Genomic DNA, 26,946 nt, shown 5'->3' on the forward strand with positions numbered 1-26,946 from the left:
CCCTTTTTTAGGATGTCTCCTTTTCAGTCAAGAGCTCTCTTATTGAGTTATCAACACACTCAGCTCTGGGAATCTATCATGATGGTTCAAATAAGGTATTTTTATATGAGGACTAGATTTTATTAAGATTATGATTATTTAGACAAATGCGATTCTTTAGTGGGTTGCCCCCATACATCTGTCATAGATCACTTTACCATTAACAAACATGATCCAATCCGGTTAACATTCCTGCCCTATAGCCCCTTAACATTGTTATGCTATCTGACCTCTGCCACTCCAGGATCTAGGCATTCCCACTGACATTAAGGAATCAAGGATAGCATTCCCTGCCTTCATCCATAGCATACAGAGGACAGCCACTAGAGCACTTTTTTAAAATGTTGAAGCTATGTTTCCAACGTATTTTTCAGCTCAGTGCTATGACAACATAAGTGTTCACTGAGACTTCAAAGAGGAAAATAGTTTGGGGGATGGAGAGCAGGACATGCTTAAGTCCATTCCTATATTCCAATTCTCTAAGTTGTTAAATTTATTTTATTCCTCTATATCATACCAGTGAATTTCTGGTCTATTTCATTTAGTGCATGTCACTGTTGAGGCCATATCTTAATCAATTGAGTAAATAGTTAGAAACACTGCCAGCTGCTCAAACCAAAATATTTAACCCAAAATCTGGTAAGAGAACCTATTAAAAAATTCAGCCCAATATAAAATTATACACTTCTCTCTCTGAGCTAGTACCTCCAGAATCCATTCCTCCACATATCCCTCCGTCTTTTGTTGCATAAATTAGCAAAACCTTCCAATTTTTATTCTCCCATATTTGACTTTGCAGTTGCTTTCCTGGGATATGCTAGAATGTGATTCTAATTATTTAGAGACATGGAGGAAAACCGGCACCCCCTGGCAGTACTATCTTTGCTGAGGTCAGAATAGCTTCATCTCACAGGGCTGCTTCTGCTAGCAAGAAAAACTTGGTGGAATTTATGGGTTCAGTATCCTTAAAGCTGTCTAAATTATGCCCAAAGTTACTATTCTTATTTCAAGTTTCTTCTATTTTGTAATCAGTGTTCTCATATCCATTAAGAGATCCAGCAAGGCTGTGAATTTCACCTACCACAAATTTTACCAATTTGCAGGGTCAGACCTGTGTGTCTGATTTGCAACTATGTCAGTCCCTTGATAAGAGGTATGAGATCCTTGTAGAACAGTCATAGAAACTCCCTGGATTTTTTTTTTAACCATGACTTGAGCTGTGAATTTTAAATCTTAATCTATTATTTTCTTTCTGTAAGCCCTCCCGCACAGTTAGAAAGAGCCAGCTTACCTTATAGGGTATCACCCTATAGGGCAATCACCATACTTCTATGGTCTTCCCATATTAGGGTGACTATATATCCCAGCTTGTCTGGCATCATTCTGCTTATGTCTGTATCTAGGAATTGTTAATGACATTTTCACTTTCAGAAGTGTCCCAGTTGGACCATAAGCTATGTTTACACTTCAAGTACTTATAGTCTACCAACAACAACCACTTATACCACCAAAGGACACTCAAAACAACTACAGTGAAAATTTCATTATAGAATGATGTGAGCTATGTGTTTCCCACTCTCTAGTGCTAAGAGTCCTTCTTGGTTTTCAGCTAAACAAGGCCAAAAAAAACAATACTAGATTCCCATATTCTTCAGTGTATGTTCCCTATAACTATCTTTGGTACAAATAAGCACATGAATCAAGATTCTTATTACAGAATACAGAATCTACTCCAGGTATTGAAACAACAACAAAAAATTCACTATAGAGTATCAGGAGCTTATGGAATTCTGAGAGGGCTGGAACCAAACCTATAGTCACAGACAAGAGTAATGCAGCCAAAAGAAATGTCCAACGTAAGACTGTTTTATCAGAAACCCCAATCACTGTCATTCACACTTGGCATCAAAGATGGTACTAGATTGTAAACTCATTACCATAGCTGCCCAGAAGATTCAATTTCTATGTGCATGATCCTCTACCCCACATTGTTCCCATCTGCTTTCTAAGTTTTGTGCAGGTTATGTGTGGAATGCTAGTTAGGGAAATACAAGGTACTTTTTACACGTAAGATCTCTTTTGCACACAGGGCATATTAGAGAAGCTTCGGTGAAAATTCAGGGGAAGCCAATCTTTAGTATCTGTCAAGAACTGGAAAGGACTATGGAGAAATCCATCTGTAAGAAGAGCAATGGTGGGGGTCACCTGGGTGGCTCAGTGGGTTAAAGCCTCTGCCTTCGGCTCAGATCATAATCCCACGGTTCTGGGATCGAGCCCCGCATCAGGCTCTCTGCTCAGCAGGGAGCCTGCTTTCCTCTCTCTCTCTCTCTCTGCCTGCCTCTCCGGCTACCTGTGATCTCTGTCTGTCAAATAAATAAATAAAATCTTAAAAAAAAAAAAAGGAAGAGCAATGGTGGCATCAAAATTTCTACTAAAGAAGGGACATGATGGCACTGGAAAAGGTTTTAGGATATCTGTCATGAAGCTGTCTGTATAGCAAGGACACTGTTCTTAGCTCAGCTGCTTATTTCAACTGGTACCTAGGAGAGTTAATGGGGGTCTAGTCAGACAAATGAGACAAGCCTTGGCACTACAACCAGATAGGAAAGAAACTGCAAGACTGTTACCTGTTTCACAAATCGAACTGGGGTGCCTCTGAACAGCAAAGTAAATGACAAGAAAGCCCTTGAACGGAGTGTTCTACCATATTGACAAGAGTCTTCCCCAAACAGCTCCGGGAAAGACTACTTCTTAAAACAAATTTAAAAAATTGGGATACAATTTCTAAAAATGCAAATTCACAAAATAAATTCTGAACTTCCAGATAACCTTGGAATTATTTCCATATTATCACATCTGAACTGGAACAAGCAAGAAGGACCAAATATGTTTTCCCCTCTCTAAGTGGCATCACTGGTTTTTTTCTGTCTTCCTAACTTGAAATATGCTTTTGCTTTCAAAGTAGTTTTTGGGCAACAATCATATTTATCTCTGTGGGGTTCCTGGGACAACTTTTTCATTGTCTCAAGTCTCTCTAAGTAGGCCAGGGGATGCTCCAAAATGTGGTTTCTGCATTTTTTTTTTTTAAATCAAGCCATGAGGCAAACACTTTATATCACAAGTCAAAGAGGATGGACAGAAATAACTCCTTTCAGAGCCCATGGTGGACTTCATGAGGAAGAGGGGCCTGTGCCGTTACACATAAATTTTGCAGATCTGTGGGCTTCTCAGTTCATAGCACTCGACGCCCTGGCTCCTCAGCAACTCCTTCTCTTCTGCTGCATCTCGAGATTTCAGCTGGGGGAAGTGGGCCGGAGAGGTGAGGAAATCATAGTGCCGCTCCAGATAGCGCAGGTAGATGAGCATGTGCAGAGCGTAGGCCAACACCAGCAGCAGGATCAGGGACATGGCCAGGCCGATCAGAATGGCTGGCGAGAAGGAGGAGGCACAGTCTCGGGGCTTGGCAAACTGCCTCCCCTTGATGGTGAAGGCTTGGATCTGTCAGGACAAAGAGCTCAAGTGACATAATCTTTCTCTCCTAAGATCTACTTTGCACCTGTGCTGAGGGTTCTGGACTCCTAATTAACCAAATTTAAGACAATGGGTAGTAAGTTCTACTTACTGACTAATTTGAGCAAATGATCTAACAAATGTGAGTGTGCTTACGGGGACAATGAAACAATTTTCAATCAAGACTGACCCAGATACTCTGAGATATATGGTTATCATAATTAAGAGGCTCATGAAGTTCAAGTCTCTGAAGTAAAACCTCTCTTAATCTGATCCTTAGAAATATTCTAGTTCATCTAAAAAATAACTTTGTGGTGTCTCTAAAATTCAAAGTACACTCAAAATTTTATAAATGTTAGCATAAATTTCACAAAGAATAATTAAGTCTCACTTCCTCTGCCTTTGATTCTATTAACAGGAAGTGGACAGGAAGAGTCTCCTAAGAGAAGCTATCATAGTCCCCAATGAGGCAAAATACAGATAATAAAGGCTAACACCTACCAAAGATTTTTTGTGTAGTAGATACTGCTTTAACTCATTAAAAAATCACAAGAGCCTATGATTATGTTACTATTGAATGGGTGAGGAAATTGAGGCACAGAAAATTTAAGTAACTTCCCCAGAGTCCCGTAGCAGTAAGTACAGTTAAGATATTTTATATTTCAATTCATTTTACTTTTTCACTTATTTAAGTGCACTGAAATTATAATTCAAACCCAGGCAGTCTGGCTTCACTTATCAGTTTACAACTCTACAAGTCCGACACCACCACCCACTCTTTATCAGTTGTACCATACATACTTGTACTGCTTTTGGAAGAGCTGCATACCAGCCCCTATTTGCATCCTGCCCAGAGAATGGAAAGAAGAGCTTTCGTACATGTGTGAACGAAGTGGCTCAAATACTTGGAACTAGTAGAGGCTGAAAGGGACAACAGGCTCTGTATCCAAATACGGTCACAATGAAAGAAACTGAGCTACAGGGGAACTACTCTAAACGAGAGCAATCATTTGTAGAAGACAGTTCCCACACCTAGTTGGCTTTTAGAACTGAATGCTATACAACATCACCTCAGTCACCTGGTTGGTTTTACAGAGGTACATCAAAAAACTGAATTATCCATGAGTGCTTAGTGAGAACTCATTTTTATGACTTAAGTGGGTGCTTTGCCATTTTTTCATGCTAAAATGCCTGTAGCCATAGACTAGAGGCCTTGTCCATCCAATTGTCTGTGCACTAGACTGAATCCAAAACCAGCTCCAAAAGGAAACTCTTGACCTGGCTTCTGGCGTCCTTGGCCCATCCCTCTATGTTGGAGGCAAAGTGGCCTTCTCTTCAGACTAGTGCCTGCAGAGTCACGCTCTTGACAGAATGACAAAAGTTGGCCTCACCTGATGCTGCAACTCCAGCCAAAGAGAATGTCCTCACATTGACTGTTATTTCATTCTTAAAACTTGGTTGAGAAAAGTATCTGTGGAGAATGCCTAAAGGGTAACTTGTCCATCCATTTTCTGGACTAGTGGTTGTAAACACCCTGTACCTAGCCCATCGGCGAGTTTTGTTAGCCCCAAGGTTTTGGACATCCTGAGAATTTCCTATTAAAATCCAGACTTCTAGCTTCCATTGAAAAACTGAAGACCCAACAACACAGCCAACATTCTTAAGAAGTAAAAATTAAATAATTAGAGTCGAATAAACATACTCTTTGTGATGCTGGTTACACTTTACCAGTCCTCAGATGGCCCACCAAAGGCATCTCAGTTTGCCATGCATGTGACATCACACTACTTTCTTCTTAGAATAAATCAGATGGGCAAAGCCACCTACGTGGAATGCAGCCTTTGGTATATACACACCTGAATCACTATCACTACCACATCTTACGTGGACTGACCTTGCACTCCACTATGTGCTTATAGCAAAGGTGTTTTAATAAGGCCCACCTGTGACATCCATGGCTGTGTTCGCTGTAAGGCTGCTGTCACAGATACTGGCACAACCCTACCAGCGATGGATGTACTCCCCACAAGCATGCTTCCAACAGTCTTTTGAACCCCAAGCACATGTAGATGAGCAATTCTTTCTTATAGTGGATGTTCCAAAGCTTCACGGCCAAATCACTGTGCCACTTCCAGCCAGATCAGACAGAAGGTCTTGCAGTTTTGTGTACCAACCTCACTGGTGGCTCTAATTGATCTTTTCTTCCTTTGTTTTTCTTAAGCCACGTGTCTTTGCCCATTTTTAAAATATTTTTATTATAAAATATACATAACAAAAAAAATTGCCAACTTAACCATTTTTAGGTGTACAGTTTAGTGACATTAAGTACATTCATGTTATTGTGTAACCATCACCTTCATCCACCTCTAGAACTTTTCATCTTGTGAACTTTAAGTCCATTAAACACCAATTCCTCCTGCCCCTCTTCTCCCAGCTCCCTGACAACACCATTCCAATTTTTGTCTCCCAAATCTGACTACTGTAGATATTTCATATAAGTGAATTCATACAAATATTTGTCCTGTGGTGTCTGCTTTATTTCACTGAGCACAGTATCAAAGTTCATTCGTTCTGTTGCCTGTATCTGAATTTCCTCCCTTTTCAGGTCTGCATAATATTCCACTGCACATATACACTAGCCTTTTCCATGCATCCATCAATGAACATTTAGGTTGTTTTCATCTTTTGGTTATTGTCAATAATGCTGCTATTAACATGGGTATACAAATATCTATTCAAGTCCCTGCTTCCAAGTCTTTTAGGTATATACCCAGAATCACATGTTAAGTCTAGGTTTAATTTTTTGAGGACCTACCACCATACCATTTTCCATAACAGCTACACCATTTTCAATTCCCACCAGCAATGTACAAGGGTTCTAATTTCTCCACATCCTTGCCAACATTTGTTATTTTCTGTTCTGGGTTTGCTTGTTTTTATTTGTTTGTTTGTTTGTTTGTTTGTTTTTAATAATAACCATCCTAATGGGTGTGAAGTGGTTTGTGCATTTTTCAAAGTCTGTTTTCTTCCAGTGTTTCTCTAAATCACCCTAAATCATTTCTGAAAGAGATATAAATCAGTCAGTTCCTCTCAATCAGGCAAGATTTTGTGTGAATTATTCCTTGTTTTCAATATTACTTTGTGCCTGCTTCTCTTTTTAAAATGCAAGGGAGAGAAATATGTATGATAAAAATATGTATAATAATTATATATATAATATATATTATATATTATAATTTACATTATAATATATAATATATATATAAAATTATAATAATATGTACTTTTAAAATATTGATAAATATACATTATATACATTATAAAGTGCCTCTGAAGTCAGACAGTACAGAATTCAAAATCTGCTTCTACCATTTACCAGATATATCACTTTGAAAAATTATGTAATCATCAAAGCTTCAGTCATCCCATTTTTAAAACAGGGATAATGACAGCAATCCTGCAACATTATGATAACTTTTAAAGACAAAGTGTGTAAAATAACCACAAGAGTGTTGACACACAGGATGGAGGGGCACTCATAAGTAGTAGTTACTGGTAATCCATGCCTGACACAGTCCTGGCTGTTGCCACACAGTAAGGCCATGACTTTACCTCCATAAAAGAAAGGCCAGAAATCAAGAGGGTGAAGTAGTTTACCCAGGTAGCTGACAAGCAGTTTGAAACCAAGTCTTTCTTTCAAACTCCAAAATGCAAGCTCTTTCCCTACCCCAAGCTGCACACCTCTCCAAGCTGAAGGGAAGAGGAAGTAAATACATTTACATTTGGAAAAGATTGGGAAGTGCCCATAAGAGGGACATGCAAAACCATGCCTATTGCAGTGAGTTAGAAGAATGAGTGAAGCTCTCTTCACAGGTTAACAGGACAGAGGAAGTTGACCGACGTCTCTCTCTGCCTGAGATTCTGGTGGTGAAAAGAAATGTCTAATGCCCCCATGCCTTTCCTCAAATACTTTCAAGAGGATCTCTGGGATATTTTTACTTCTTGGCTGACAGTTCCATTCCTGTGCTGCCAAAGCTGTCACTCAGGCTACAGATGTACTGCTTATCTGTCCTGATAGGATCACTGCTCCACTCCCTGAAGGAAATAAAATAATTATCCAACAGTTCCTCTCCCCAGAAGGGCCTCTCACTCCAGGAAGTGTCAGTCACTGGGCTTCATGCCACAGCTTCCCTCCAGTTTAGATTGCTGGCATTCCTCATTGATAATTATTAGTGTCTACATAAATGTGAATGTAAAAGCAAGTCGGGGGGGGGTGGGAGGCAGTGCATAGAGTGTGGGTAGTGCACAGGGAGAGGAATATTCTATCCTATTCCATTTCATGACTTAAAAGATAAAGAAAAAATACCAATATTATTTTAAAGGTATCCATTCCTCTCTTTTCCTTAAACATCTATATTTCAGGTGTTTCCCAACACTGGATTTCTTTGGCACCAAACAGACAGGTACACTGAGCATATGTTTTAGTTTATTACCTGGAAATCAACAAATGTGACCTCCCACAGGCTTGACATATCATCTGTGTAGCTGGGCAACAAGAGGGCATCATACCGCTGCAGGCTGCTGACACGCTGGCAATGGTAGGAATAACTCGACGGAGCGTATATGCCAGTTGCATTAAAAGTTGCTTGGACTGAATTATTGAAAATAATCTCAACTTGCTGCAGACTAAACCAGCTCTGGAGGTACAACTTGTTGTAATTGGTAAGGGTGAATCTGAAAATGGTTACAAACAGTATTACTCCTAAAGCACTCTGATATTTGCAGACACAGGAAATCATCTATGAGCAGTGCAATAGCACCCTCTTTTGTCACGTAGGAGAACTGGCTCAGAGAGTTTACATCTAGTGCTAAACCTGTCTGATAATAGGTATGAAAGAAAGCAAATGATAGGGCAGACCCCAAAAGTGAATAGTACAAATTCCTTCGAAAAGAAAAACACAAAAAGCTTTTATATTTTAATTTTTAAAATCAAAACTTGATTTTATTATTGCAAAAAAAGTTGAAAAAAACTAAGTTCTAAACTAATATAGAATTAGCTAAATAAATAATGGTCAAAAATAACCCAAAGAAAGCTTTTACTGCATCAAGCACCCTTCTATGTTCTTTATGTGTATTTTTTTTTAACATGAAGTAGACACTATTATTATCCTCATTTCACAGGGGAGGAATCAAAACACAGAGGGGTTAAATAAATGGCTTGTGCAAGTCTACTTGGACATTGAGTATTGGACCTGGGCTCCGAATCCAATTTGAGACTACAGCCTTTACTCTTAGCCATTTTAGAATGGAATATTCCCCAGCAATAATAAAGTTACAATATGCCATGATCATTTTTTTTCATTAAAAAAACAAACAAATGTGTAATTGCATAGAAAAAAAAATCCAGGAAGGACAGAGATAAAATGTTAATAATGATTAAAATGCTGGTTAAATTATGAATGATTTTCAAGTTCTTTTTAAAGAGAAGTATTTTCTGATTTTTTGTTTTGTTTTGTTTTCTTTTCTGGTCATGTATCGGGCTCCAAGAGACCAGACCCTGAGACAATGATGTGAAGAGAAGGAAGTATTTGGGGGAGGTAGTCCCAAATTTATTTAGGAATTCAAAATATGTCAAATGGGGAAAAGAAAAATGACAGAAGAATGGAAGATACTCCAAAAGGACACATTATTAAGCAAGTTTCCACTGTGGGCAAGTGGGGTTTGACACTCATGGGGTATATTGGGAATGAGGGTAGTTCACATGCCTGTTATCTGACCCTTGGGTGAGGGATCTGGGGTATTTATACACTTCGTTCAGTCATTGGTTCAGAGTTGCTGGGGTGGGGATGGGAGGCAGTGTACCCCTTTGGCTAAAGAAAGCTTTTAGGCAAAGAAAAGCTGACAGTTCAAAGTTGAGCTGGTAGACTACAGTGCTCTCAAATGGAAAAGCTCAAAGTGATATAGATGGGGTACTGAGAGCATCTACCACATTCCTTTATCATCAGAAAAAAAATAATAAAGCCATTTTCCTTTTGAGGAAAAAAAGTGCTAGCTGAATAAAAACTACTCATTCCTATATCAAACAGATATGTATATTTTTGTTTGTATATGTTTCCTCACCTTGTGGGATTCTATTTTCCTTATAAATTTTATCTAAAAGATGAGGACATGTATTTTCTAAATTATGACCAGTGAAACAATAGTGGTTCCATGAAATATAGGCAAATATTCTGAGGAAAGAGCTTTCCAAAATAAACATAGGAAATGAGAGGCTCATTAAAGTCACCAAGTGCTGCAATCTTCCTTAAAAGCATGTCTTCACAGTTACTTTAATATACAAATTAATACTGTGAATCTCTAAGAGAAGAACATGGTATGAAGTTTTTCTCAAACACATTTGACCAGAGAACCCCTTCCCTGGGGAATCTTATAAATATTTTCACATAGCATAAGTGTTCCATAGAACACAGCTTAGGAAAGACTGTCCTAGCACATCCTGCTGCTTTTTCAAGTAATGTTAAAGACACAGCTGTTTATCTCCACTAAAAGGTTGGTCCTATAGGAACGGAAACATTTTATTTTTATAAGAAAAAAAATGTAATGCCTTGAAGTCATCCCCCACTCCTGGAGGAGTTCCCAACTACTTGAATAAACCACTGTTGGCAGATGCATTCTTCCAGACATAAACACAGCAAAATGGAGGCCTGGATTGTCTGCTGGGAAATTCAGCTACAGAGACTTTATTTGCTATTATGAAGTGATATGTGTGATTCATTGTAAGCCACGATATAGAAAATAACTTCAAACCAGAGATTCGGTTTTGGAGCTTTACATAATTCTTTGCTCAGAGGAAAAGAGTACCACACTTTCAGGTTCATGTGATTTCTAAGACCTAACTGAAGAAGAAAAAATCGATATAGATGCTTTGGTAGAAACTAAAGAAATCATTCCTATAGGATCCCACTATAATATTACTGACTCTGTGTAGTTAGTTATATGTGGCATTTCACACATCACTGCTTGGCACATAGTGGGCCCTTGATACTACATGTTGAATGAATAAATTACTTGGAGCCAATGTGAAGGGCTAACCTATGACACTTCAAAGTTGTATCCACACCTACCTTATATCAAGAACTTTGGGAATTTCAGCATCACCAAACTTCAGAGACAAACTAAGAAAACAGAAACAACACAGTCCATCAGAACAGAAATAACCTTTACTTCATAGTACACTAATAAATTACCTCAAAATATAACTGAAATAATAAAACTTACAGAATAAACATATAGCAATTTTACAATCTTGAACCAGCCAATAGTTTCTTGAAAAAATATAGAACCATAAGAGACTCTTAATCATAGGAAACAAACTGAGGGGTGCTAGAGGGGATGGGGGTGGACGGATGAGATAACTGGGTGATGGACGTTAAGGAGGACATGTGATGTAATAAGCACTGGGTGTCATATAAGACTAATGAATCACTGACCTCTGCCTCTGAAAACAATAATACATTATATGTTAATTTAAAAGAACTAAAAAATATAAAAGTATGAACTATAAAGGAAAAATTGATATACTGGACTTCCTTAAATTCAGAATTTTTACTCTTCAAAAGACAGTGTTAAGAAAACAAAAATCTTAGCCAAATAACAAGGGAAAATATTTCCACAATACATATAGACAAAGAACTAGTATCCAGAATATAATTAACTAACTACTGGTATCCAGAATATAATTAACTAACAACTCAATAATAAGAAAACAACTTAGCTTAAAAATAGTGAAAAGACAAGCACTCCACAAAGGGAGATATACATATAGCTAATAAATACATGAAAAAATGCTCAGCATCCTTAGTTATCAATAAAATATAAAATAAAACCACAATAAGATAAAAGCATCATGGTACAGTAATTGAAATAATTAAAACTTTTTTTTTTAAGAACCTACTCTTGGGGTGCCTGGGTGGCTGAGTCGGTTGAGCATCCAACTCTTGGTTTCCACTCAGGTGGGAATCTCAGGGTCGTGAGATCAAGCCCTGTGTCAGGCTCCGCAATGGGAAAGGGGCTTGCTTGGGATTCTCTCTCTCCCTCTGTCCTTTCCCCACATTCTTGCTCTCAAAAAAGAACCTATTCTTAAGCTATTAATATCCACATTATTCACACTTTTCTGAAAGTCAACACAAGATTTCCTGGATATGAGACAGGGTATTACCAATTCATAGCAATAACCACATTGATTCCCCTTTTAACCCAATTCTTGTGCCTGGGCAACATGATGAGAGTCAGATGTCATCCTGTTCATACTGCGATTTGTAATATAAGTGAGGAACACCAAAATTGTGAGTCTGGGAGTTTATGTAAGAGAGAGACAGTGGTTCCCTTTGAGAGAGGGAAACACTTGCTTCCTTAGTGTCAAAGATTTTCCTTGGCATGCCAAAAGAAAAGAGTACTAGGTACCTACCTCACAATGTAAGCTGATGAGTTTTATCAGCCTTTGGATGGGAATAAATAGTTTACCATAAAGGTGAATGTAAATTTGTCTCTAAGAAGAAAGCAAGTAGCCTCTGTATGTTTCCAAGCACTGGAATGTTTCCATGGTTCTGAGGTTCATTACTCTTTGACAGGTAAACACATTCATCTAAGGTGGTTAATCTCTTACTAACTCCAAGGCTTATTTTTTAACCCAAGTCCCAGTCAAATTTGTTCAGAAATTACTAACCATGAAGAAACAAAAATATTTCCCTTACAATCATTGACCATACCAAGTGTCAGCAAGAATGTAAAGCAAATCGAACCTCCTCATACAATGCTAGTGGAAAGGTAACTGATACAATGACTTTAAAAAAACAATTTGGCAGTTTCTTAAAAAGCTAAACATACACATACCATATGATCTAGCCATTCTACTCGCAGGTATTTAAGAAAAAGGAAAATATACACTCCTACAAAAACTTGTACATGAATGTTTAAAGCAACTTTCCTTAGAAAGCTATCTAAAATCGCAGGCAAAACCAAATTTCCAAGAGGTGGACGGATAGGCACTTGGGTGGGTGAGTTGGTTGGGTAACTGCCTTCGGCTCAGGTCAAGATCCTGGAGTCCCAGAACGGAGTCCCGCAATGGGCTCGCTGCTCAGTGGGGAGTCTGCTTTTCCCTTTGACCCTCCCCCCTCTCTCACTGTTTCACTCTCTCTCAAATAAATTAATTAAATTAAAAAAAAAGAGGTGGAGGGATAAATAAGTTGTAGTCTATCCATATAATTGAATACTTACTACTCAGCAGTTAAAAAGAAACATCACTTTGACTTTGATATGTGTAACAATGTAGAAGAATATCAAAATATCATGTTAAGTGAAAGAAGCCAGAATGAAAGAGTATACACCATATGACTATATTTATTTACTTATTTATTAAAGATTTTATTTATACATTTTGGAGAGAGTGTATGAGAGCAGGGAGGGGCAGAGGGAGAAGGAGAAAGAATCTGAAGCAGACTCTGCACTGAGCACAAGCAGGGCTCAGTCCCACAACCTCAAGATCACGACCTGAGCCAAAACCAAGAGTCAGACATTTAACCAACTGAGCCACCCAGGTGCCCCTATATGATTATATTTATATAAAATTCTAGAAAACGCACACTCACCTATAACTATACAAAGCAGACCAGTGGTTACCTGGAGGGGTGACCTGGGAGTGGCAGGAGGGAAAGATTACAAAGGGCACAAGGAAACTTCTTAGGGTGATGAAAATGCTTGTTGTTTTGATCGTAGTAATGGTTTTGTGGGTGTACAAATATGTCAAAACTGATCAAACTGTGTACTTTAAATATGTGCAGTTTAGTGTATTTTATTAATATTTCAGTAAGGTTGAAAAATAAGAATGAGAAAAAGCTAAAGAATTGAAATGAGAAAATGTGAAAATTTTAAATACAGAAAGGATATGCAGCTATGTGACATTATAATGTACAGAATTTATAACACCTCAACATACATTATAAAACCAAAAAAGCAAAAGTGTATAACCATAAATGCTCAATTACAAGCTTGGAAACAATATCACACAAATGTAATCTCATTAGTTTGGTCCTACCTATCAAGAAATAGAAATGTCAGTGATTGAGCTGAAATTAATTATCATACTATTTATGGGGAAAGGGGAATATTTTGTATATTTATAAAATAAACCAGATAAAGTTACTAAGAGAATTATCTCTATTTCCTAACACTGTAAGCTTAGATACATTAGAAGCATTCATTTATGAACTTTTTTTTTTAAAGATTTTATTTATTTATTTGATAGACAGAGGTCACAAGTAGGCAGAGAAGCAGGCAGAGAGAGAGAGGAGGAAGCAGGCTCCCTGCTGAGCAGAGAGCCCGATGTGGGGCTCGATCCCAGGACCCTGGGATCATGACCTGAGCCGAAGGCAGAGGCTTTAACCCACTGAGCCAACCAGATGCCCCCATTTATGAACATTTTATAAGCTGATTTATTCAGTAAAGCAAGTCTCCAAAAAGGCCTTTCTCTAAGAATATTCTCATAGTCTATTACAAAGTACTTAAAATACTTTAATGAAATAAAATTTCTTTCTTGAATAGTATTTTACAAATTTGACTGGTCACTAACTTTAACAGAAATTTCTCTACTTCTTCCAAAGAATAAGAATAGCTTGGCTATCCATAAAATGACTGTGTAGCTGACGAACTAAACCTCAAAGCAAGGCCATACTGAATCCACCTAACTGCTGTCCCCTTTTCCTGATGGAGCAGCTCCATGGCCTCTAAGCTTGTGGTACTCCAAGAGCTTTCTCCAGCAGTCATGATCTCCGTGAAAGCTGCTAACATGCTCTGCTGCAGAGTAAAGAACGTGCCTGATTTCAACACAGCAAATTCAACAACCATTCAGTGAGACTCTCCTAAGTGCCAGGCACTGCACCATAACCTGGGAACACGAAGGAGAAATACAATCTAGCAAGTCACTCAAAAGAGACCTGCTTTTACTCTTCCAAGTGTCCCAACCTCCCACGTTTAAAACAGACTGTGAATTATTCAGGCCATAATTGCCTAAGTTCAAAATACCCCCAGATGCTCGTATTATGCTCTGTTTGTAGGGCTTTCACTATTTAGAAAGATTTCCGTAGCAAATCAGTCTGCCAACACTTTGCCTTTCCCTGAACATTTTGTTTCCAAGCACTAAAACGAGGTCACCTTTTTTTAATCTATGCTTTTGACCTTACATGGTTATGTCTTTACTTGGGTTTATTCTTTCAGCAACTCCCTCCCTGGTTCTTGAGAATATAAGATTTCCTTGCCAGCAGAACAAAGGCATCTCACTAACATCCATGATTCACAGGAATGAGGGATGGTCTCAGTATCTGGTCCCTGCATGCCTCATGTACTGGAAAGCCTTCCATTCATCCCCATGGGTGGGCTGTCCAGGATGTCCGCACACTCGCCTGGACAGGACTCCAGGAGGTAGATGTTGCTCACTCAGGACGCATCCTAGTAGAATATGTAGATGCTAACCAAGCAGAAGATCAGGTCCCACCAATCATTCCTTTGTGCATCCTGAAAACCAAAGCTTCCCTAGGTCCCTTCACCAGGTAACAAGGCATAGGCACTATTTTACTCCAGTTATCATTAGTATGTTAGGAAGATAATATTATTACTTTGCATAGCACTTGAAGAGTTCTCAAAGTTCTCATGCATCCATTTCCCAATTTGATTTTCACAATGCAATGAGACAGAGCCAAGAAAGAGGATGTAAAACATCATTGTTAAAGACTAATTTTAGGGGCACCTGGGTGGTTCAGTGGGTTAAAGCCTCTGCCTTCAGCTCAGGTCATGATCCCAGGATCCTGGGATGAGCCCCGCATCGGGCTCTCTGCTCGGTGGGGAGCCTGCTTCCCCTCTCTCTCTGCCTGCCTCTCTGCCTACTTGTGATCTCTGTCAAATAAATAAATAAAATCTTAAAAGAAAAAAAAATATGAACTTTAGGTCCCAGCTCTATTACCAAATAAGTTGTATGATCTTATCAAATTCCTTAACCTCTACGTGCCTTGCTTTTGGATGGTAACAGTCTGTGACTCAATAGTATTGTGAGGAATAACAGATATTGTGCCCGGCCCAAGGCAAATGCTTCAGGCCTATTACAACTAATAAATGCCATCATCTCCATTCATAGATGATGATCCTATGGTGTCTCCTATCTGTAAAGTCACAAAGCTCACTGGCAGAACTGGCACTAGAAGCCAACTTTTCATTCTCTCGGTCTCTGAGTTCCCAGTGATCATTAAGATTTCTAAAGCCCAGCAAAAACAAAAACAAAAACAAAAAACTGTGGTGCTCTGATCTTCCCCACAAATATCCTGGGGTAAGAATAAATGGAATCAAGGCAGGCCAGTCAGCCACAGACAGGCAAGATGATCCCCAGGCAATCAGGCTCTCTCCAGGCAGCTGACCACAAATAAAGAGCCCTGTAGGGAATTAATTAGAGCCCAAGGATAAAGTCCTAAACGCTCAGGAGTGCTGGAGTCTCTGGTAGTCTGTGTTGCCACAGAATAAACAAATCTGGGAGGACTCCGGATTCTTATACTTATAATTTCCTAATTTCCTAATAAGAGATAATCATTCTGAAGAGCAAGATACTTACTAAAACTTGTAATATTAATACAATCCATTTTTACCCATCATCAAAAATTTTTAAATGAAAAGTAAAGTTCAGTAGTAAAAAAGTATTTCCAGCCAAAGTATATAAAATGAATACACACACACACACAGAGAATATACAAAGCATTCTGCCCATCTAAACCAGCCAGGACAAATGCAGACAATCTTCCAAAAGCTTTTATTATACCAGCAAATGTTGAAAGCAAGAGTTACAGAAAGCAAGTGGGATATGCCAGACTTACTCCTCGACCAAAACAAATATAAGCAAAAACTTTTGCTTGGATGACTAGAAAGCAGAGAAAGGTACTGGAAATTGATTTCCTCTTCAAAAGGGATATTTTTTAATCTGCTTATCTCAAATCAAAAGAAATTATTAAAATCATTTTGAACAAATGTCCTAAAGAATTCTCTGAAATACAGCCATTCAAAGGTACCCTTGTACATTTGCAAACTGGCAACGTTCCACTATTTCAGAACACTCCCTAGAAGCAGAAATCTGCCCTGGCTACAATCAGCCTTATCTTTTTTTACCCACTAGAAAATGTATGACTCTGCTGCATGATACATGAGTTCTTCCTGCTAGGACAAAAGTCATTGGACATCTCACATTTGGAGTTGATACCAAGCCTGGAATCCTGTTCATTTTTCAGAATGAATTTGGAAAACCTTCACTTTCACAACCCTGATTTTCCTCAAGGTATTTTAACAGGAGAATTGCTTGGGGAAAAGTTTTTTTAAATTAATTTCTGATTTTTTTCTTTCATTTTAGACATTAAACATTTCATCAGAGATGTGTTTCAAGTTCACTATAGAGGAACCTACTTCAGTTTTCTGAAATGTCAGAAAACTTGGCTTCCCAGTTAACAGACTACAATTGCTCTAAGGGTCTCCTCAAGCAAAGCAGTCAACTTACATGGCACTTTCTTCACTGCAGTTTGAGTTGCTAATGTCCACTGTTGTCTTCTGGCCAAAAGCTTCATCTGTAAGGTCCAGCCAGGTCTGATTCTTAAATTTTATTGTTATTCCTTTGGCCCAGAAAAGAATGCAGGGAATTCCATCCATGGAGACATTAACTGGGCTATGGTGGCTGAATGCATTCCAAGGTTCTTTTTCTAAATGTCCATGTCTGCTCAGAGTGTAGCTGAGAGTCTAGTTAACCAAACAAACAAAGTTTAAGAGACAGGTTTTTTTCCACGGCACAATACGCTTCTTGGAGCAAAAAGACTTATTTACAACCTGTTGAAACTTTTATCTCTCTCACTCCAGAGTCCATGCTACTGTGAGACAAAGGAGATGATAGGTGGGCCCATCTTAATCATTTAACAAGCCTAAACTGATAGGTATACCTGAAAGGTATACGAATCTACCTATACTACCTACACTTTGGGTGCTTCTACAAAGCACCCAAATTGGAAACGACTAAATTGTTAAAAAAAAAAAAAAAAAAGCCAACTTTACAAATAATAATAATAGCAATATAGACTTCAAAAAGTTACCAGGCTGGGAGAGATAATGGGGATGAATAGGTGGGACACAGATCTTTAAGGCCACAAAAGTATAATTCTGTAAAATACCATACTGGTAGGCAGATATCATCATACGTTTGTTAAAACCCACAAAATATACAACACGAAGAGTGAATCCGAATGTAAACCATGGTCCTTACTTAATAATATTGTATCAATATTTGTTCCTTGACTTTAAGAAATATACCACAATAACACAAGATGTTAAACAAAGGGGAAACTGGAGGGGGAGGGATTGAGGGACCATATGGGAATCTCCTATTTTGTTCAATTTCTTCTGTAAACCCTTTTAAGACTACTCAAAAAAAAAAAAAGTCTAGTAATTAAAAACAAAAATTCACCATGCCATGAACTAATGGCAGTAATTTATCTCTTCAGGAAATAAGTACCCAAATAAGGCAAGATTTTAAAATTAAGAAATTAACATGCAAACAAACATAACAAGAGGTTTCTAGATATCAAGCCTAATTCTCCAGACCACTAATATCCAACAGAACATTCTGCAAAATTAGATAGTCTGTATCTGCACTGTCCTGTGCAGCAGCCACTGACTTCTGTAGCTATTATGGTACTGGAAATGGAGGCAGTGCAACTCAGATTAATTTTTAATTTCACTTAACATTACTTCATTTGAATTTAAATTTAAATAGCCCCATGTGGCTAGTGGCTATTGCCTTGGACAGTGCAGCTCCAGATCATGGAATATATAAAAACTAGCAGGGTCTTCTAACATCATTCTTCGTCTTACGAAATCTGAGACAATGCACTTCATTATTGAAGTCACAGATATCTGAAAGAAAATCCACTTACCTAGATCAACTATTCCATACCAATTACTCCAATATAAGTACAGCTAAAAGAGAAATTAAAGGGGTAGTAGCAATCCAAGCTTACCAGTAACCAAAGATAAACTCTCACTATAGTGATCCTCTCTGGACAGCAACAAAAGCGAAACTGAATATTGTAATGAAAATACACAAGAGCAAGTAAAACTTTAGTTTTTTATTTACTAGAAGACTACCATAAACCATTCTCCCCCCAAAGCTTAAGCAAGAATGTTAGTTATTAAAAAATTATTATTTATATTTTCACATTTTTTCTGACCTAATTCAATTGTGTTTAAAAAAATTTTTTTTAAAGATACAACCTAGTTTTCTAATATATTCTTACCTGAGTGATTGGTACTGTTGTGAAATTCTGGATTGGGTTCACATCTCCATTACTCTGCTTATCTGTCAAATAAATGATATGAATACAAAGGCTAAATGTCACTGATTGATTAATGTACCTGAATGATACTAAAATGCAAGCACTATAAAATATACGAGGCTTGGGCCTCTTCTGGCTCATAACCTTAGAATACACCAGTTTAAGAGATTTTTACATGAAATACTCCTGCTCCAATCACCATATTCAGAGAAGCCCAACACAAACAACACCCTTTTCCTCAACCCTTCAAGGAATCATACCGGCAAATACAGTTCTTACCGTTTATAACCACTTCTTTATTTAAAGATGTTCGAGAGATGAAACTAGAAAAAACAAAAATAAAAAAAGATGCTGAACAAAGATCTATATTTCAGATTTCATAGGAAGTTTTAAGGAGGATATTTGTTTCTTACATCTCAAGAGAAGATAGAAACTTAAAAGAAATCAAAAACTGTCCACTTTTTCCTAGTGAATTTCTGATTTTAAAAAATAATACATGTTCTTCAAAGAAAATAAGGAAAAGTCAGAACTTCTTAAAATTTGTAAATATCAACCCTAATTTTATCCATTGAATACTATGGTTGAGGGCCTACCAAGTGCCAAGTAGTGTGCTAAACACTGAGGTCTAACCAAAATAAATAGTAAACAAATAATCAAATAATGAAGCATAATAAAATCTTTTACAATGAAATTTTATACTCACTGTACTGTTACTATATTAAAGCAAACATATTCAATCCTTTTTATTAAAAAAAAGACTCTCAATTACCACAAAGCTATTTCTGAAAATTATGGGGATTTAAATTATAATGTATATCCTTCCAGGTTTTTACTCTACACACACACAAACACAGAACTCTAAACACACAATGCACATAAATTTACTTTTTATAAAACTCAAAAACAGGTATATGTAAACATCCTGTTTTGGAGCCTGCAAAATTTTCTTCAACTTAAAAATAGATCACAAATATTTCCTTATGTAATTATAACTTAGACCCTAACTTAGAAGATCTATACATCTTTTATCATAGAGTATTGTGAACACATACAAATATAAATAGAAAAACATAAGCCCTCTTCCCACCCCCAGGTACTTGCACCCACCATCCAGCTTTAGTAATTATCACGTTATAAGCAATCTTGTTTCACCCATGATCTCACCCACTTCCCCTCTCTGGTATTACTTTGAAGGAAATATCAGATATTATATGATTTAAGTATGTATTTCTAAAAGATAAGGACTTTTTATAATAATAGCCCAATTACATCTAGAAAATATTAATAATTTCTTTAACATTAACTATCATATCAGGGCTTAAATCTCTAATTGTGTCATAAATATCATAAAAATTTTGTTTATTGTATATTTAAAAATTTTCAGAACTTGTACCTTGTAGTATATAAGAATGTAGATCAAATTCTATATTTAAGAGATTGCTATCCAAGACCTATATAAATAATTATTATATTAACTCAATATACTTACAATTAGAGAAATATATATACATATTACATAACATGGTCCATATGCAAAACATAATTTTAGCTCAAGAGTTACTAAATCTGTAACATAAAATGCTTTAAAATGAATTATGTGGAACCAATTACACAATGAATGCATCATTCTCTTGGCAATACAATCTCTATTATCTAATGAGAATTTCTGAAGATGACAAGTCGGTGACCATGATGTCTACTCATTGTTATTAATAAATTCCTGCATGTATGCAAACTTATTCTCACTTTATCAACTTTACTGAGATATAATTTAAGTACAATAAACTACACCCACTCAAATGTGTATAATCTGATTAGTCTTGGCATATGCATATATCCATGACATACCACCATAATAAAGATACGAATATCTTTACATACCACAAGTTTCCCCATGCACTCCTGCAGTAGAGAGATGTTCCCTCCACCTTCAGCCACAGGAAAACTAAAGAATTGCTTTCTGTCACTATAGTTCGCATTTTCTAGAATTATAAATGGAATCATATATATTCTTCAGTGCTTGGCTTCTTTCAGTCTAAACATAATGACTAGAATTCATTGGGGTTATTATATGGATCAATATTCCATTCCTTTTTATTGCTGAGAAATGTTTTCCTGTGTGGATATACCACATTTTGTTTATGTAGGCATTCACCGATGGACATTTATGATGTTTCTAGTTTGGGGCTACTACAAATAAAGATATAAATATATTTGTGTATACGGCTTATATGGAATATTTTTTTGTTTCTCTTGAATAGATACTGAGAGGAATGGCTGAGTCATATAGTAAAAGTTTAACTTTTAACAAAACTCCCAATCAATTTCACTCTATGAGCTTTTATGTGGCCCCACATTCTTGTAATGTATTTGTACTGTAAATCTGTTTGATTTCAGCCATTCTCATACATATGGGCTGCTATCACATTATAGTTTTTCATTCCTGATGACTAACGAGTGAGCATCTTTTCTCATGCCTATTCATCATTCATGTATTTTCTTATATGAACTATGTGTTTAAATCTTTTATCAAATTTTTAAATTATGTTAACTGTCCTCTTCTTATTGAATTGAAAGAGTTTTCTGCACGGGTACAAGTCCTGTGTCAGATATATGTACTGAAAACATTTTCTTCCATTCTGTCTTTCTTTTTCATTTTCTTAATGGTGACTTCCAAAATGGAAACATTTTAATTTTCATAATGTCTAATGTATTTGTTTTTCTTCTTTTATTGTCTGTGTTTCTGAGTCTAAACCATTTCCTTAACATAATGTCACAAAATTTTCTCCTGTGTTTTATCTGGAAGTTTTAAAGTTTTAGCTTATACATTGAACTCTGTTACCCATTTAAGTTGTACTTATGAGATGAGGTACTTGTAATATTTTAGAGCTTGGGATAAGGAAAGCATCCTATTAGTTTTCAGAAATTGAAAACCAAACCAAACAAAAAACAAGAATCATGCAAGGATTCAGAAAAGATATCTCTCACACCCTTTCACAGAAGCTAAAGGAGGATGTGCTCTAGTAAACTGAGAGGAAACCGAGAAAGAGGAAAGCACAGGCACTAACCAACAGAGGCTCTAACGTAGAAGAGTGAGGAAGAGAAACTTCAGGATGCCGACTAAACATCAGACCTAGAGAGCATCAATCCAGATCAAGAGGACAAAAGAGCTCCAAAGAGGAGACCTAGAAGGAGGGCTCTAGGTAAAAGGATTTGAGATGCTACACTACATGAGAGCTGAGGGGACTTGCAAAAAGAATTAAGGATACATATATTTTTTCCTCAGAGGTTCAGTTGGTTAAGCATCAGACTCTTGGCTTCATCTCAGTTCATGACCTCAGGGTTGGGAGATCAAGCCCCACATTAGACTCCACACTTGACATAGAGTCTGCTTGAGATTCTCTCTCTCCCTCTCTTTCTTCCCATTCCCCTTCTCTTTCTCTCTCTCTCAAATAAATAAATTAATCAAAAAAGAATACATATATTTTTAAATATTGCAAACAAAAAAGTGTAATCTTTAACTTAAGAGAAAAGGAAAGAGCTGTACAAAGGAAAAAGAAACAATTATAGTACGCTAACTGGCTTGTCAGTGAATAACATGTGCATAGTCACACTGATGCCAGCATAGATTTACCTGAAAGTAGTAATGTTACTATGTATTAGAGGGGTGTGTGGGGGGGTATGAAGAATAGGAAGGTGAGGGCAGTGTTGGAGGCAAAAACTTGTCACCAAGAATAGGAAGTTGTTAGACAATGTTGAAAAGGTATATATTGAGGGGCGCCTGGGTGGCTCAATAGATTAAGTGTCTGCCTTCAGCTCAGGTAGTGGTCCCAGGGTCCTGGGATCGAGCTCCACATCGGGCTCCCCACTCGTGCTCTCTCTCTCACTCATTCTCTCTCAAGTAAATAAATAAAAAAATCTTTAAAAAAAATAAGATAAAATGTACAAAGTGAGAAATCCCCTACATATATTTAAATAACGTGGCAGTGTTGTGGATTGTATGGTTGTCCCCAACTCCCTGGAAATAATCCGAGATGTATATATCCTTGCCCTTGGCCATTTGCTTTGCAGTACCTCCCTGTATGTAGAGAATATTTCCTGCCCCACAATAAGTCTCAGCTATGTTTCTTGGTCAAGTCATTGGAACATGAGTGGAAGCAACAGTGTACCAGCTCTGCAGAAACATTTCAAGGTGCTACATGTGTCTGTCACCTCCTTGTCCTCTTCTGTCTGCCATGGTAATGGTGGGCCCAAACCGGTACTGCTGTTTCAGTCTAGGCCTTGGAATGACAAGACATGGGAAACAGCTAGATCAGGCCTGCAACAGCCCACTGAACAGCTATCAACAGGTAACATGAGTGAGAAATAAATGTTTGCGATCATATGATTCTGGAAACCTGAAGTTGTTTGTTACTAGAGAAGCTGACTAAATGAGAGACACTTCTTTTTCGATAATTTATTATGTGTCTTGGTAACACTTGATTTTCCTAAAACCATGTACATGCATTACTTTGATGTTTTTTTCTAATTTCTTCTTTTTAAAAAGATGACTTCTGGGGCACTTGGGTGGCTCAGATGGTTAAGCATCTGCCTTCGGCTCAGGTCATATCTCCTCCAGGTCCTGGAATTGAGCCCTACATCAAGTTCCTGGCTCAGCACAGAGCCTGCTTCTCCCTCTGCTTGCTGTTCCCCACCCCTTGCCCCCACCCCGCTTATGCGCTCTCTCTGACAAATAAATGAATAAAATCTTTTATACACACACACACACACACACACACACACACACACATTTTCACATCACTACAAAATCTCTGAACTAAAGTAAGAATTGTAAAGAATTAACTGGTTAAAGTTATCCATGTGAATAAACTGAGGAACACTGGTTAAAAAAAATTTTTTAAAGAAAAAAATAAAGAAACAAAACCTATACTGTCTCTAAAATATTCCAGTCCTTGCTCAGTAAAAGGGATCTCTGCAATACCTTTGAAAAGTAATCAAGAGCCCGAAGCTTGTAGTGGCTGGTGCCATATTTTTTAAAATACGCGGTGGTCCCTCATGAGTCTGCAAAGTAATACCTTCATGAAGGTGAAGGTGAAACAGCTCTGTCATGGCTCTGTGCAGGATGAAGACCACATTCCCACCATTGGCTTCTGCGGCCCGGAAAGACAAGCTAACTATACTCACCTCAGCTGACATCTTACCCTGTCTGTTCTAGCTAAACCAGCCGTCTTTAGTTCAGCTCCTTGAAGGCTTCATGTTTCCTTCTTCTCTCATAAGAGTCAGCATTTGCTGTTCCCTCCACCTGGAATGTTCTCTATCCTCCCCTCCTCCTCCCCTTCTCCGCTTCCTCCCTTTGCTACAGATCACAGCTTAAATGTCACTTCCTTAAGAGCACTATTTCTACCATCTCAGACCAGTTAAGATCTGCCTGTTAGACGCGCTCATAGCCTCCCACACTTTTCTTTCACAGCATGATTCACTTTGACTAATAAGAGTACCTCCTCCACCAGACTTAAAGCTTCATGAAGGCAGGGACTAGATCTGTTTTGCTCACCATTGTAGACCCAGTACCTAGCACAGCACCTAGCTATTTAAAAGTACCAAGTATTAAAAACATATGTGCTACATGCATGAATGAATGAACAGATTTAAGAAACAAACAAAGTCTGAAAGAGAAGTAGAAAAGAGAGATCACAAAGGATGCTGTGTGAGAGACAAAAGATTTCCTTTTGTTAAAGGAATTGTTTAAACCCAGTTTGAGGAAGCAATATGTAAAAAAGAGTGCTGACCTCTACTCTCTCTAAGCTTAGGAAACAACTATTAATTTAAAATACAGTCATCCCTCCTAGAGACTTAAGAACCTTGAATTGACCCATAAAACTGAGATATTTTAAATTTCAGATCTATGATTTAGAAGACATTCACAAAATAGCAACTGTTGTTTCTTTCATAATAAATTAATATGCTACATTATTAGATTCAAATGATCATCAATTGATGTGATTTCTAGGGTCCCTTCTGAAGCTGAGATTATTTAAACCCATTAACCTTGCTTCAAAAACAGAATTGGGATTTTTATAGTATTTGGTGTACATTTTACCAGTGTAATACACAAATTAGTCATCTCTGTAAAAACAAAGTAAGGAAACCTTACTAAGCTTTAATAACCTAAGAAGTATAGGTCTCTTGTTATTTGAAAATGAACTTGAGGGAAAGCACTAACTGATTTAGAAACAATGGGAAAAACAAATAGGATATGCCTGTACTTATAGTTTTTATCAGCTGGTGACCTAAAGATTCTTTAACACAAGTTTTGGCAGACCATCCTACTTGGCGCTATCCTTTGTGTTTGCACTAAATTCCCTGATATTTATTGTAATGACACATGATGAGCAATTAGGAGACAGAACATAAGCTAACTGTTATTCAGATTCTGAATATCTTCCCTTATAGATAAATCTCTATAGACTCCCTCACACGGATGGAAAGAGCTAAAAGACAAAGGATACAGAAATAGAAGTTTTGCTTGTTAGTTTTCAACAGTATGTACTCCAAACAACTACTGTCTCCTACCAGTTAAAATGATTTGACACCTTTTCTTTGAAGAACAGGTTATGTATTTCTGAGGTTTTTAAATTTTTCCTTGTTCTCTTCTCTTGTAAAAATAGCAGGAGAAAACCATCAAATGAATATTTACTTGTAAGTATAAAAGAAACCTGAACACTGATTTGAGTCATTTTCTCACATATATACTTTGATACATAATACAAATGCTTCTTGTGCATTTTTAATAATTCTTGCCTCTTATAATAAATACTGTATTTTCATCTCTTATTTATAAACTCTAGTTCAATGATTTTATTAGCTACAGAATGATCTAATCTAACCAATTTGAATTATAAACAAATATAACTGTGCAACAATATAAAGAAATTACAGAACCATCTAATTTCACACTTGTGTTGAAGTTCACAGATGCACTGAATTAAAAAAAACGTGCAGTTACTCACCTTACATTCTTCCTGGCAAGTATCTGATCCAAAGTTAATGAAAATCCTATACATAAAAAGATAAGTGAAAAACTAAAGAAGATTTTTCTTCCCATCAAGAAATGAATCAATTTCTTCAAAGCAAGCACATCTGTTAATTCTTAAATGCAAAAAGAGCAGAGGCAGTATTTTCCATGTCTTGTGACTGACAACATATTCAACCAATAAAAAGACCATATTCCCAGGATGCATTATGCATGGGAGAGGGTGGAGGGAGGGGCCTGATACTGCTTAATTTAGAGTGTAGAGTGAAAGCAGTGGATCTATTTAGGATGTTTGCTTATTCATGAAAGATTATTAGGGAGCAGATTTTCAATTAACCTCTTTTTAGAAACTAGCATTGTTGGGTTTTTTTGAAGATTTTATTTATTTATTTGACAGACAGAGATCACAAGTAGGCAGAGAGGCAGGCAGAGAGAGAGGGGGAAGCAGGCTCCCTGCTGAGCAGAGAGCCCAACTTGGGACTCGGTCCCAGGACCCTGGGATCATGACCTGAGCCGAAGGCAGAGGCTCTAACCCACTGAGCCACCCAGGTGCCTGTAACTAGCACTGTTTTTGATACTCTTAACTCTTAGTAAGAATCTCATACTGCTTTTCAGGAAGCTATTATATTCTCCTCAAAAATCTACAAAATATATATCATTACATATATTTTTCAGGTGAATAAATGATAAAAATCTCTGAAACTTACTTAATTTTACATATGTGTCCTACTTCACATTTTCCTATTAAATTCATGACTCTCCATGTGCTAAGAGATCTGGAATATAATGGTAAAGAGCACTGACTTTGGAGTCAGACACCCCTCAAGTGCACTCACAGCTCTAGTTACCCCATCTGCAGAGTGGGGACAAAAGTATTTTACTCGAAGAACTGTTGCAAAGATATATCGAGGCCCTAAACAGCCAAATCTATCTTGAGAAAGGACAAAGCTGGAAGTGTCA

At 37.3% G+C, this 26,946-nt stretch overlaps 1 protein-coding gene across 1 annotated transcript; it reads right to left on the reverse strand.

The window, feature by feature from the left end:
- Positions 1-3,147: 3,147 nt before the first annotated feature.
- ATP6AP1L (ATPase H+ transporting accessory protein 1 like) lies at positions 3,148-26,129 on the reverse strand. The gene is made up of 7 exons (XM_032847261.1): positions 25,964-26,129; positions 19,233-19,276; positions 18,915-18,976; positions 17,132-17,367; positions 10,674-10,724; positions 8,043-8,283; positions 3,148-3,537 (listed from the first exon to the last, which is right to left on the reverse strand). Exons 1-7 carry the CDS (start codon positions 26,056-26,058, stop codon positions 3,235-3,237), a joined length of 1,032 nt encoding a protein of 343 aa, XP_032703152.1. The 5' UTR covers positions 26,059-26,129; the 3' UTR covers positions 3,148-3,234.
- Between the last annotated feature and the right edge of the window lie 817 nt (positions 26,130-26,946).

Source organism: Lontra canadensis, unplaced genomic scaffold (genome assembly GCF_010015895.1).
Source record: "Lontra canadensis isolate GAN:19392208 unplaced genomic scaffold, GSC_riverotter_1.0 scaffold4, whole genome shotgun sequence".
In the NCBI taxonomy this organism is placed as follows: Eukaryota; Metazoa; Chordata; class Mammalia; order Carnivora; family Mustelidae; genus Lontra; species Lontra canadensis.

What these genes read in the sequence shown, in the direction of transcription:
- ATP6AP1L (XM_032847261.1), bottom strand. Translation starts at nt 26,058, where the DNA reads ATGGGAAGAAAAATCTTCTTTAGTTTTTCACTTATCTTTTTATGTATA. An exon ending in CAACAGTACCAATCACTCAG is followed by an intron (nt 17,368 to 18,914) that starts GTAAGAATATAT and finishes TTGGTTAACTAG; the next exon opens with ACTCTCAGCTACACTCTGAG. An exon ending in TCACATTTGTTGATTTCCAG is followed by an intron (nt 3,538 to 8,042) that starts GTAATAAACTAA and finishes TTGTCCTGACAG; the next exon opens with ATCCAAGCCTTCACCATCAA.